The 13,985-nt window shown below is 36.2% G+C and overlaps 2 protein-coding genes across 2 annotated transcripts; both read left to right on the top strand.

The window, feature by feature from the left end:
* Window positions 1-480: 480 nt before the first annotated feature.
* On the top strand, window positions 481-10,608 carry LOC128226652 (uncharacterized protein K02A2.6-like). The gene is made up of 2 exons (XM_052936621.1): window positions 481-3,384; window positions 10,585-10,608. The coding sequence occupies exons 1-2, from the start codon at window positions 481-483 to the stop codon at window positions 10,606-10,608; spliced, it is 2,928 nt and encodes a 975-aa protein (XP_052792581.1).
* Window positions 10,609-10,771: 163 nt separating this feature from the next.
* Window positions 10,772-12,010, top strand: LOC128226645 (acetylcholine receptor subunit beta-type lev-1-like). Its single transcript, XM_052936608.1, has one exon. The coding sequence runs from the start codon at window positions 10,772-10,774 to the stop codon at window positions 12,008-12,010; it is 1,239 nt and encodes a 412-aa protein (XP_052792568.1).
* Window positions 12,011-13,985: the final 1,975 nt, after the last annotated feature.

Below are 13,985 nucleotides of genomic sequence, written 5' to 3'. Positions count from 1 at the left end.
CCATTTTTGAAACATTTGTGAAACAATTATTAAAGAATCGCTGTTACATCACTATTGTCAGTTACAATAATTTCATGTTCAATTAAAGTGACACTCTTATTCAAAATCAATACATACACATGCAAAACAAACATCAATTTTGACTGATAAACCTTTAACTACTTACAAAATAATGCATTTATGTAAAATATTAATTACTTACAACAAGATTGTAACTGTTTATTTAATAGCAGAAAGCGCAAAAAATAAATAAATGACTGGTGAATGGAAAAGATTTATTGTGGTCTTCTATATGTTACATAATTGGACTAGCTGCCCAAATATGGACATAGTGAAGCCCGGAGTTCCAAATATGGACAAAGTGCAAGGACTAACATTCAAATATGTGACAATTGTGGTCTCAAACACCAAAGGAAAGACTACTGCCCTGCCAAGGGAAAAGTGTGTCTTTACTGCAATAGACTGAATCACTTCGCAAAAATGTGTCGCAAGAAGGACAATGACAGCAAGAAGGTCAATGAGGTAAACAATTTTGATATAAGAACTGATCTCGATTGTTACTCTCAGAATGATTTCTTTGTAAATAGCACTGAACATGACTCATTGTCAAACCAAGCATTTGCCAAAGTAAAAGTAGGCACATCCATAATAGACATGAAAATTGACACAGGTGCGCAAGTTAATGTCCTCCCAAAGTCACTGTACTTGAAACTAAGCTTAAAGGGTCCATTACGACAAGCTCAGAAACGCCTCACTGCTTATGATGGCAAACCACTATGCGTGGAAGGTTACATAACCATACCTTGTAAGTACAATGGTCAAACTTACAATGAAGAGTTTTACATAGTTAAATCAGGTTCAAGCCCCATATTAGGCTTACAGACATGTTTGAGAATGAATCTGATAAATCTTGTACTTGCAATGAATTCTAGTACCCCAAGCAAAGATAATGTAAATCACACACCTCTCACAAAGGATAAAGTCCTCTCGAAATACGCAGACGTTTTCGAAGGTATTGGTCAGTTGCCAGGTGAATGTGAAATTCACTTGCATGAAAACGTCTTACCTGTAGTTCACCCACCTCGCAAAGTCCCTGTCGCAATTAAAGACAAACTCAAGGTAGAACTTGATCGCATGGAACATCTAAATGTCACTTGCAAAGTCACTGAACCTACAGACTGGGTAAACAGTTTGGTCACTGTAGAAAAAGCAAACGGTTCTTTAAGGATATGCTTAGATCCAAAAGACCTCAATGAAGCAATCAAAAGACCACACTATCCAAACAAGACGCTTGATGACATATTGCCAGAGTTGTCAAATGCAACCATTTTCTCAAAGCTTGATGCTCGCAGTGGTTATTGGTCAATTAAGCTCACAGAAAAGGCTTCATACCTGACAACATTCAACAGCCCCTTTGGCAGGTATCGTTTCTTGCGGTTACCATTTGGCCTGAATAACGCAAATGATTTGTTCCAAGAAAAAATGGACCATTGTCTTGAAAATTTGCCAGGTGTTAGGACAATTGTTGACGATATTGTCGTTTTTGGTAAGGATCATGCAGATCACGACCGCAATTTTGACATGCTCATGACGAGATGTCGTGAAATGGGTATAAAACTTAATGCAGATAAGACCGATATAGGCAAGAGCGAAATCCCCTTCTTTGGTCACATTCTCAGCTCTGAGGGACTAAAAATGGATCCTGCAAAAGTCAAGGCCATACAGGACATGCCACCACCAAATTCAAAATCAGAACTACAAACTGTTTTGGGAATGGTCACATACCTTCAAAGGTTTGCACCCAAACTCTCTGAAATCACACTGCCCTTAAGGCAACTACTTTCTAAGGATGTAGAATTTGTATGGGATATGCCCCAACAGGAAGCATTTCAGAAAGTCAAAAATGTCATAACTCAGAGTCCAGGTCCTGTATTAGCTTACTTTGACCCCAAAAAGGAAATAACTCTACAGGTTGATGCTTCCAAATATGGCCTTGCTGCAGTTCTCATGCAAGATGAGAAACCAGTCAGTTTTGCTTCGAAATCTCTCACTAAAACAGAGGTTAACTATGCTCAGATAACGAAAGAGCTATATGCCATTTTCTTTGGTTGCAAAAGGTTTCACCAGTACGTATATGGTAAACGAATCAAATGTCAGAGCGAACATAAACCACTGTTGGCAATTTGGAAAAAAGGCTTGCATTGTGCACCCCCACGTTTGCAACGTTTGCTGTTACAGTTGCAGAAATACGATGTAGAATTGATATTTGTCCCAGGTAAACAAATTCCTCTAGCAGACACGCTGTCTCGCAAATATTTACCTGACACATACCCAGAAATTGCAGAAGGTTTAGACGTGCATGTACACGCTGTCATGTCAAATTTACCTGTAAGTGATCAGAAAATGGAGCTGATAAGGACTGCCACAGAGTCAGATTCTCAAATGCAATTACTTGCAAAGGTTATTCTTGAAGGATGGTCAAATGACAGACCACAATGCCCCAGCACGCTTCTTGAATTTTGGAACTTTAGGGATGAATTGTCAGTAGTTGATGGCATTATACTGAAAGGAAACAAAATCCTTATTCCCAAGGAAATCAGACCCTTAATGTTGGAAAAGATTCATGAAGGTCACTTTGGTGTAGAGAAATGCACACAACGCGCACGCGAGGTTCTGTTTTGGCCAAATATGTCTTCAGAGATAAAATCACTAGTGCTAAATTGCCCAATTTGCCTAGAACACAGGTGTTCAAATCAAAAGGAACCCCTGCAACCTAGCAAAGTGCCCGATAGACCATGGCAAATCTGTGCCACAGATCTGTTCCACTGGAACAATTCTGATTATGTCTTGCTGGTAGATGCATACAGCAGATATTTTGAGGTTAGCATGCTCCCAAACTCAAGGTCAGTCACAGTGATTGATAAATTGAAAGGTTACTTCAGCCGTCACGGCATCCCAGAAGTTTTACGATCTGATAATGGACCATGCTATGACTCTTTAGAGTTCAACAAATTTGCAGAACAGTACGATTTCAAACACATAACATCTTCCCCAGGTCACTCCTCGGGTAATGGACTTGCTGAAATTACCGTCAAGACAATTAAGTCTCTGTTCACAAAAACAAAACAGGCAGGAAATGACCCATACCTAGCACTGTTAGAGTATCGCAATGCCCCATTACAATGTGGTCAATCCCCTGCACAGCTCTTAATGAGCAGACAGTTAAGGTCAACACTGCCATTAGTAGACAAACAACTTAAGCCACGAGTACATGATATGCAGACTGTTAAAGACAAAATGCATATTTCCAAACAAAAGTCAAAGTTTTATCATGACCAGTCTGCTAAGCCACTCAGATCTCTTGAAATAGGTGAAAGTGTAAGGGTAAGGCAAGGAAAACGTTGGTTACCTGCTGTAGTAGAAAAAAGGGTTAACAATAGGTCATATGTTGTCAAAACAGAGAACGAAGGATTATACAGAAGAAACAGGCAACATCTTTTAAAAACTAATGAGAAACCTTTTCCCACCAATGGTCAATCTTATCAGTCAAATCCATCCACCTCTGATCTAAATCCTAGCCCAATACCTTGTCCTGCTACAGAAAAGTCATCTTCTCTAGGTAATACAGTACAGCCACAAGTATCAGAGGAAACATTTAATTCCCCTTCAGTTGAAATACCTGTCAACTCACAAGCACAGACCATTTCAGATAGCCATTGTCAGACATCTGATGATAGAGTTTATTATACAACGAGATCGGGTCGGAATGTCAAAATGCCTCAGAAACTTTCATTGTAAATACATGCTGTATTGACTATGTAAATAATGTTTTCAGGAACTACTTTTTCATGTTTATATGTTTAATTCTTGTTAGATTTTAGATATAATAGAGAGTGTTCTTACATTAGCAGAAAACCACAAGACATGTAATATAAACTATGCAGTCATAAAATGGATAAGTCAAGCTGTGCATTTATTGACATAGGAACTTAGCAAATTACTACAAGCTGTGAACTCCAGTACTGACTGTGAGAACCCTACTTCAAAGAAAGAGAGATGTTACATAATTGGACTAGCTGCCAATTACTGATAAGCCCAACCCACTGTAGTAAAGGTGTATCGCCCACTAGCCAATAGCAGTCTCTCTGCTCAGAATACACTTGACCATTCATACATGTATGCACTCTGCTTGTAGCATCCATGCTGTTAAGAACTAATAAAATGTTGTCTTCTAACTGGAGTTAGTTGTTTACCTAAACCAGCTAACATACAAAACACTATAGTTTTATAAGGAAGACACACCGTATTGTGTATTTCTTTCAAATTCAACGTGGTATCCTTCATTGTTTTCGACATTTATTCATCCTTTTGAAATATTGAAACAGTATTATTAATTGTGGTAAATTCTTTAATATAATTTTGTTTTGGTTGCCCTTCGATTTTTTTTTATCAGTAGGGTTTGATAGTTCATCCAAAATCAGTAAATTTCAACTGCCGTCGACATAACTCACCTGAAAGTAGTTACTAGTTGATTGATTTTTCTTCAAACAAGGTGCTGACCTATACTCTTCTCAGTTTTTTTTTGAGTTTCTATTTTTTAGAAATGTATTACAATACCGTGACTAATAATTGCGTTCTCATACTCAGGAATTCCTATAAACTTAACGATTATTCTCAGGATTTTATGCCCAGGCTATATATGTCTATATAATGCAGCTTATATTTGTAGCGAAAAAATATTTTAGTAAAACAGATTACTATATATAATTTTATTAAGGGGCGTATCTTAGACTGTTTTAATATATAGGCCTTTATTTGCTAGGGGGTCCGGGTGAAATACTCACAGGTGTTTTTTTATTTTAGGTGCAAATGGTGCGTTTGGCGTATTTCTGGAATCTATTCATGAAAATCATCTTTATTCGAATGTAAAATTTCATGCACCTACCACTCTCCACACACACATTTTTTATTGCAGATCTATGTTGATGTTTGATTCTTTTTCATTTTTGGAAACGAAGTGTTGGCTCGGGCCCATTGTGATTTTTTGTACGATATTGATGACCATTTTCTTTATTTAAAGTCGAGTAGGTGTTTAACAAGAAACATTAGCTCAATGAGCTATTTTCAGCCGACATGAATAACAAACATACAACACATATAAAAAAATAACAATGAGCTTGTGACCTGGAAATAAAAGAATATATGTTTAAGTGACACTCTTATTCAAAACCAATACATGCATAACAAACACAAAATTTGAGTGATTAACCTTCAACTACTTACCAAATAATGAATTTATGGACAATCTTAATTACTGATAACAAATTTATAACCGTGTAGTTAATAGATGAAAACGCAAAAATATTAAATGATTGGTGAATGCTTAAATATTTACTGCGATCTACTTTCTTCTCATAAGGTAGCAATACCGTGTTTTCTGCATATTTCTTTCAAATTAAACTCGGTATCCTTCACGAGCATAATTGTTTTCGACATTTGTTCATCCTTTATGGTATATTAAAACAATTGCATTAAATGTGTTAAATCTGATTTTGGGAGTAATAGTGCATCTTTTGGAGCAAGTATTTACAAAAGCTGTTCGTTATCATATTCATGCATACAATTACAAATAGTAAATTGGATTAGAGCATTGAAAACAGTGATAATATCAACAAGTTTTCCCAGCTGTAAGGTTAATCCTCACGCACACGGTTCCGCTAATTGACATACCACAGTAAAATGGTTGGTTCTTTCAAGAGTATAACTCGGTTAACTAAGGTTAATCGTATACATTGAAATAGCAAATTTGTAAGCAGCAAAATATACAGGAAATAACAGCGTTGTACATTGATGTGTAGTTGGTAAAAAACTTATAATTAATCTAGCTTGATAGGAAAAATCTTTGGAAAATATTGCTAGAGGAGGTATTATATTTATCATGTAATTTTGATAGTACACCTACCAATGTGCAAAAATGTTAATTGAAAATGTAAAGTCGTAACACCTAAACAAAATACTTGCCAAAAGAAAAACACCATTAGTTGTATGTGTTCGACAGATGTTATAAAAATTGAAACAGTCATAAATATATATTAGCTGATGTTAAATAATTTGATAATTTGTTATGTTTATTCAAAATGTCCGCTGAAATCCTTTTGGTATTTAAATGCCATATCTTGTTCACTGGTTGTAAGCCATCTCCCTGAAAATAAAACTCCTTTTCCGTTAAGACAAAGGATAAAAGATATTCAGTGAAACCTCTCATAATTCTAAATTTCTTCTAATTTTTTAAAGCAATAAAGTATTATTTGCACATAGAGCATTTACAAGAGGGACTTGTCCAGGTGCGGATCAGCCTTCTAAATTCCAGGTAGGTTTGGGAGCACCTTATTTCCTTTGGGAGACTGTTCCATACCTGACTGGCCTCAAAGCGGAAAGAGTTCTTCCCATATTTAGTTGTTCTTTCTAATGGAACATCTACACAGTTTTTAAAAATGCATATTTTAAAAACTACAAAGTTTTGAACATATTCTGGTGAGACTGTACAGACATTTGTAAGTTTCAATAGCAATCAATGTATCTTACCCTGCTCAAATGTAATGTTGGCAATTGAACTATATGATGAAGATTTTCGTAAGTTGAGGTGTAATTATTTTATGAACAATTTTCACAGCTCTGTATTGAATCTTTTCCATTTTTTCTGTGTTGGTCTTGCTAAAAAATGCCAAACAACAGGACAGTAGTAGTAAAATTTAATAAGCTATCTACCTCAACGCCTAAAAGTTTCACTTGCTCTTCACAAACAATGTTGTGATTTAGTATATTAAATTGTTTTATTCCTTTAAAATACGTTGAGCCAACTGAAATTGCTTGAAATTTGTCAGGGTTAGCCTGCATTTGATTGGAAGTAAACCAGTTTATCGAAATGTTACTTTCTTCTTCAAAATTGGTCTTAACAACATCAGGATTTTAATCACACACAAAAAGAGTATTGCCATCTGCATACTTAGACAAAGCTGCATTATTGATAAAGTACACGATGTCGTTAAGGAAGATGTTGAATACTAAGGCCAAAATATTGATCCTTGTGGTACGCCTTTCAGGATGGACTCCCACTCACTGATAATTTGACCAAGTTTGACACGTTGCTTTCTTTTTGTAAGATAGCTGCGCATAAGTTTACATGCTGAGACACCCTGCATTAAGCTTTTATAATATGAGTTGATGCGGCAGGCAGTCGAATGCTTTTCAGAGGTCCATTAGAACTGCACCTACATATTTGTTCTAATCAAGGGCTTTTTTCCAGTATTCAACCAGCCTTAACAGGGAAGTTTGACATCCAAATGCTGTTCTGAAAGCTGCCAGGAAAGTTTTTTTTTATCAAAATGACTAATCAGTTGCTCACTCATAACCCTTTCATATAATTTGGACATTGATGGCAAAATACTGACTGGTCTATAATTCTTTTCAATAAAGGGGTTATCTTTTTGAAAATAGGGGTAACTTATGCTAGCTTAAGACTATTTGGAAACGATCCTTGGCTTATAATTTCATTGGAAATGTTTCGGATGGGAACTTTTAAAGTATCTTTGCCAGCAATGATAATTTTAGGCGGAATCAGATATATATATATCAGTTGCTATTTTGGGATTTAACCTGTCCATATATTTTCCAATATCTTTATCAGTGACCGGGTTGAAGTGAAAGTCAGATGATATTTGGCAGTTTTCAAAATTTTGTCAAAACTAGGCTGTTTATCTTTAAGCTGAGTTCCAAATAATCCAATAAATTCGGCTATATTGATATAAAATGAGTTAATTTTAGTCGCCACCAGCTTTTGATCAGAAACCAATTTTCCTATGTTGTTTTTGAGTATTTTTGGGTTATCCGATTTATTTGTAGATTTCTGTGAGAGAAAAGGTTTAATTGTCGGCCAAACGTCTTTCGATTTGGGTCCTCCACTACACCGTTCATGGGCACAAACAGCTATACATTCTCTTTTGACCTTGGTTTCAAGATTTCTGAACTTAGTGTAGTTTAATCAGTTGGTCATGTTCTGATTTCTGTTATTGGTGTTTCTTGCCTGAAGAGCATTTTAAATAAATTTACGGTACCTATAGTTCATATAAGGTGGTTGATTTCTTTTTTGGGTTTTCTATTTTACTGGGACATGCTCGTCAATGACTTGTTTCAATAGGTGTTTGTGAGCCCAATATTTATTTTGACAGTCGCTATAAGGCCGCAAGTTGACAGTTTTACACATGAAATACTTTGCATTGGTAAGGATGACATCAATAAGTGTGGGCCTGCAATTTTTCATAAAACATGAAGGTTCAGAGATAATATTTTCCAGACTAAAGTTATCACGAATGTTATGAAGAGGTTTACATTTTTCTCTTTTCAGTAAGTCATAATTTAAATATCCTATGCAGATGATATGTTCAGAATTTACCAAGATTTTGTCCTAACAAGAAATTTTGTATTGACATGAAATGTTGATGATGAAAATAATAATTAAGGCCAAAGTGCTGTATAAACATTGTTAAAAGAGGCGATATAGCTACAAATTATCAATCAATTAATGAATGGATTCCCCGCAGCAAATACAAAAATAGACATTGATTATACTTGTGTGTTTATAAAATGAAAAGAAAAACGGTCGACCGGGGACTCATTACGACAAAACAAACCATTGATTAACGACCATGTTAAATTGCATTATAAAGATCTGGGATAGTTCTTCATACCTTGTCTACCTAGAGAATCAACATGATTTACCTTTGCGAAGAAAAAAAAATCTGCTTAAAGTTACATTGTCAACGACGCGAATTTTTCGCAAATTTACGTACGTAATATAACATGAACAGAGAGTATGCGAAAAGCTACTAGATCGGATGAGTGTACGTCTGTTTAAATTGTTCATGGGTTCTTAAAGCTGTTAATTGCCAATATTTATGCGAAAAACTACAGAAACAAGCTTAAAACAAGTTTAAACATAAACCCGATTTAATGGCACTGGGTAAACGCCAAAGACATAGAACATTAAAACCAAAAATCACAAACAGTAAACATCCGATCCTGAAAAGTAACCGGAGATCTGTTTTAATATGAGGGATCCATGCCCAAAGCAGAGTTAAGGACCTTAGACCCCTTTTCCATTGTTCCCTAAGTCATTTATATCCATTTCAAACTTCTTCTTACTGTTCTTGATGCATATGTACGAGCATAAAACGATCACAAGAAGGGAGGCTTAATGTACACATTAAGGAAATTTCCCAACTTCAACGTTTACTTCTAACTGTGACGCGACTAAAAGAACAGGCTCACGTGCAGGTAGCTACAGGTAGAGATTATAAGTATCTTCCATGGCCGAGAGCGTAAGATAGTTTCATTCCGTCCCGAGCGTAGGGTGTTTTGCGGAAACGAGATTTACCGAGTTTCCACAAAACACCCTGCGTGAGGGTCGGGATAAACCTATCTTACACGAGCGCTATGGTAAATGCTTTTCTCCCACCTCAGTTAAACAAAATAAAGTAAAAATGTATTTTTTGCTGGAATTCTTTTGTGCTTAGTAAAAAATGAATTGCTTATGGATATGCGGTAATTCGTGGTCGTCATGGATATGCGCGTAGTGATTCCGATTATGTTATTAGTCAAATCGGTCTTAAAATAGTTGTAATGAGAGTGAATCATTATTTCTTGAAAGGTGCGCAAAATCTGTTTGATGGTGACACTTGAAGCGAGAAATAATAAATTAGCGTTCTAAATATTGCCACAAGACAAGGTTTCCATGATGCTACACACGACAGTCTTCAACAAGGGAGGTAATTACAATGTGGTGACCATTAAAAAGGAGTTCCATACGGTCATTTTATCTTCGCCCGTGGGCAAGATAAGAATTTCTAGCATGGTTAAATTATTGGATCTACTTCTCTGAGGTGGGAGAAACGCGTCTATATTAACTAACATATTACCAGTTCTGCAGTAGCTTAAATTGAATCTTACTAGAACCTTTTTGTGACGCATAGTCCAGAAACCAAGTGCCAACCATATAAAAAACGAAGGGATTACACAGCACAATACTCAGAGACGAAACATACAAGCAAACATGAAATACAGGGTCGGGTCCAGGATTTAACGTTAGAGGGTGCGTAACTTAGGGGCGTTACCTTTTATCCTGTGTCCCTCCACCAGAACCGAACTTCATATGGTTTAAGGAGTTGGCAGAGGGGTTTGGGATACTTCCACACGAAGTTTTAACAATTTATAGGCCGAAATGGTGCACATTGGGTGTATTTTTCCATTTAATTCTCCATGACTGTAATTAAAAGTAAACTTGGAAGATTCTAGCGGGGGGGGGGGGGGTACTCTTTTCACGTGCTTTTATTGGCCGTTCCTAGGCGGTTATCCTATCATCTATTGATAAAACTACACATTTTTATCACGCCTAATGAATATTTACACTGTCAGCGAGTTGGTTATGGAGTGCTTTTAACGGCATTCTTCGAATCTCCATAATCGCATCACCAGAATTTGTTCGATACCTCATTATGTTATTTTGAAATATAACCTAATATTTTTCAGCACCACATGACATCTGGTTATTAATCAGTTCCATGTAGGGAGAGAGAGAGAGAGTAATGACAACTGATAATTGTTCAGTTTAATTTAGACAGCTACAGCGTTCAAAAGAATGTCGTTTAAAAATACCTCGTTAATTTGGATTTTGCATATTGTTGCGTTCAATTTCCAAAACATTGACAGTGCATCAATGAATAATACAAAAACTTTATTACAAGACTTGCTACAGGACTACAACATAAACGTTCGACCAGTGTTGAATCAGAGTGAAGCGGTTAAAGTAAATGTGCAAATGTTCGCGCGAGCTATTAAAGAGTTTGACGAAGTTAAGGAGACGTTCTCTTTTGTAGCTGCGATAGGAGTTAGCTGGATCGATGAAGGAATGGTATGGAACCCGCTTTCATATGGGGGAATTAACCAAATCACTGTATTTTTCAGTCAAGTTTGGGTCCCGGACTTGATAATCATAAGTCCCTCTGATGATCTTGAAAACCTCGGCGCAAAATGGAACCGTATACGTTTCTATGCCACCGGTTTGGCACAATGGTTACCGGCTGACCTGATACAGTCGACTTGCGCGGTTAACATGAGAAACTATCCATTTGATTCGCAGTCGTGTACGACTTCATTCACCACACTTGGGTACACAGGGGATGAAGTCGTGGTTGAAGCGACTTCTCCAAAAATAAATATAAGCACTTTCCAAGAGAACGCAATGTGGGATGTCGTCGACACATCTGCCTTATCCACAAAAGCCGGAGTGTCGTGGCAAGTTGATTTCATCTTCCATTTAAAGAGGAAGCCATCATTTGTGATCATCAACGTCATTTTACCAATATTGTCCTTAAGCCTGCTTAACGTCTTGGTTTTCTTACTCCCCATCGAATCCGGCGAACGAGTCTCTTACTGTATTACTGTGCTGCTCTCTATCGCGGTGTTTATGACAATTGTAAGCAATTTGCTGCCCCAAACTTCTGAGCCGGTCCCGATTATTTCATACAAACTTTTTGCGGATATGGCTATTAGCGCACTGATCGTTCTGGTGACGATTTTCACTTTCAGAATCAATGGCAAGGATGACGCCGAAGAAAAAGTTCCAAACTGGCTAAAGAAGATGTATCACTTGACAACATGCTCATGTTGCAAAAATCGAAAAATTAGCGTTGAGCAAAATACGTCAAGATTGTGCATTAAATCAAATAAAGAAGAATGCATTCCATGTAAAAATGAAAAAGGAGTACCGATTCTGAAAACCGATTCAGATTCAGAAATATCGCACCAGAAGTTATCGGACGTTGTGGCCAAAGAACAAGTAACTTGGAAGAAAATTAATAAAATGGTAGATTGGATGGCTTTTGTTTTGTTCACTGTTGCTTCTTTTTTTAGTTTTGGCGTTTACATGGCTATTGTTACAGTGAGAGCCGGCTGATTGGTGAAGTGTTTTGCAAATGAAGGCAACAGAAAATTAGCCGCACGTGTATGCTAGAACATGGAGTATAACGGAAAATAGAAAATGATTGGCATTTATGACGATTTTTCATATGTGATGGAAATTAAAGCGGAACACCGTGATTCTTCGTTGTGTTTTTTATGTTCCTTTTCATTTCTTCGTGATTATGGATACCACACGTGGAAAAGAAATGTGAGCGATCTCAATTTATTATTAAGCGTTCCTGAAACGCACACTTATACTTCTACGATTGACCTTTATAGAAACCACTTTGGATTTCAGAACACTGCACAAATGATGTTTTGAATATGATTTTTTTGAATATGCTTTTGCCCCCCCCCCCTTGTGCCCCCCCCCCATAGTTAGATATAAACTATTGCAAAAAACCTCCGATTTACATTTTAAAAAAAAATCAATAAACAAAACTATTTATAGCAGGGTGTGTTAAATCTTGTTTATTTTATTAAAATAAAATATCAACCTGTTCAAATCAACCGAACAGATATAATGGACGATACAAATACATAGATTGTATTTAATTCAAGATCGAAGGAAGACAATTTTAAGCAAGCTGTTTTAAGGGAAACCATAGTTTTGGTGCAAGCGACCTCGCATTGACAATTCGAGGCTTGTTTTGAGGAAATACTGTATTTTTTGACCATCTAGTTGGTGTCTAGCGTAAAAGGAGTAAATTAGGTAAACACAGCAAGACCATTGCAAAACAGCTTTGTATTTTTGTTTATGTTGTATTATATACACTACTTTAACACTACAATAGACAATGAGTAAAACTGCATTAACTTCCCTTTAATCATACACTCTATTGCATGTAATGTTTATTATAAACTGATGTTGTACACTTTCATAATACTTGTTAATCGGACACAGTAAACATGTAACCTAAACCTAGTGTCTTTGTACATCTCACATCCACCCCAAGGAATACAACAGTGTAGAGTAACCCATTCGGAAGTTTAATTGCTATCGTTTATTCACTTTTATTCAATTAAACGCGAAGGCCCGCAAAGCAGGAAACATTTGCAGATAAAACAAGGCAAGTATAAAACAATGGAAAACCGCTATCATCACATTTAAAGTATGATTAAGTTTTCTTAAATTGCATGTTACTAGTCAAAACAATATTTTGCTTGGAAATTATTGAATAACCAACTGCATTACAATACAGGACATTGTATAGATAACAACTGTTTATAGAAAAAACTGTTGTAACTTGGCGGCTCAAATTCAGCGAGTGGCTAGTACGGGCCCCACCACTCTCTCTTTAACTCCCCAAAATTTGAAACGCAAACATGAATGCATTTTTTAACTATTTGTATTAACACGTCCACCACCACCGTGGCCACCGACAACGCCGCCAACCTCACCACCACCACCCCAAATATACTACTACTGCTACTACTACTACTACTACTACTACTACTACTGTTACTGCTGCAGCCTCCACAACCCCAACTAACATTTATTCCTTTATCAGCCTTTGTAAACGGTCTTGATTAAAACCCAGCATTTAAAGATGCACTATTACTCCCAAATAAGATTTAACACATTCAATACAATTGTTTTGAATATACCAAAATACCAAAAAGAATGAATAAATGTCGAAAACAATGGTTCTTACGAAGGATACCGAGTTTGATTTAAAAGAAATGTGCACAGTATTTCTACCTTATGAGTCCATAGCAGATCGCAGTAAATCTTTTAGCATTCACCAATTATTTCATATTTTTGCGTTTTCAGCTATTATATATACACGGTTATAATATTGTTCAAAGTAATTAATATTTCCATAAATGCAATATTTAGTAAGCAGTTGAGGTTGTATCACTTAAAATTTATGTTTGTTTTACATGTGTATGTACTAATTTTGAATAAGAGTGCCACTTTAACCTTTAAGTATATGTATTTTCAATACTGTACAAACGTCTGACCTTGT

Source organism: Mya arenaria, chromosome 1 (genome assembly GCF_026914265.1).
Source record: "Mya arenaria isolate MELC-2E11 chromosome 1, ASM2691426v1".
NCBI classification, from domain to species: Eukaryota; Metazoa; Mollusca; class Bivalvia; order Myida; family Myidae; genus Mya; species Mya arenaria.
Note: the sequence above shows the minus strand (reverse complement) of the source record. Positions and strands in the feature narration are given on the sequence as shown.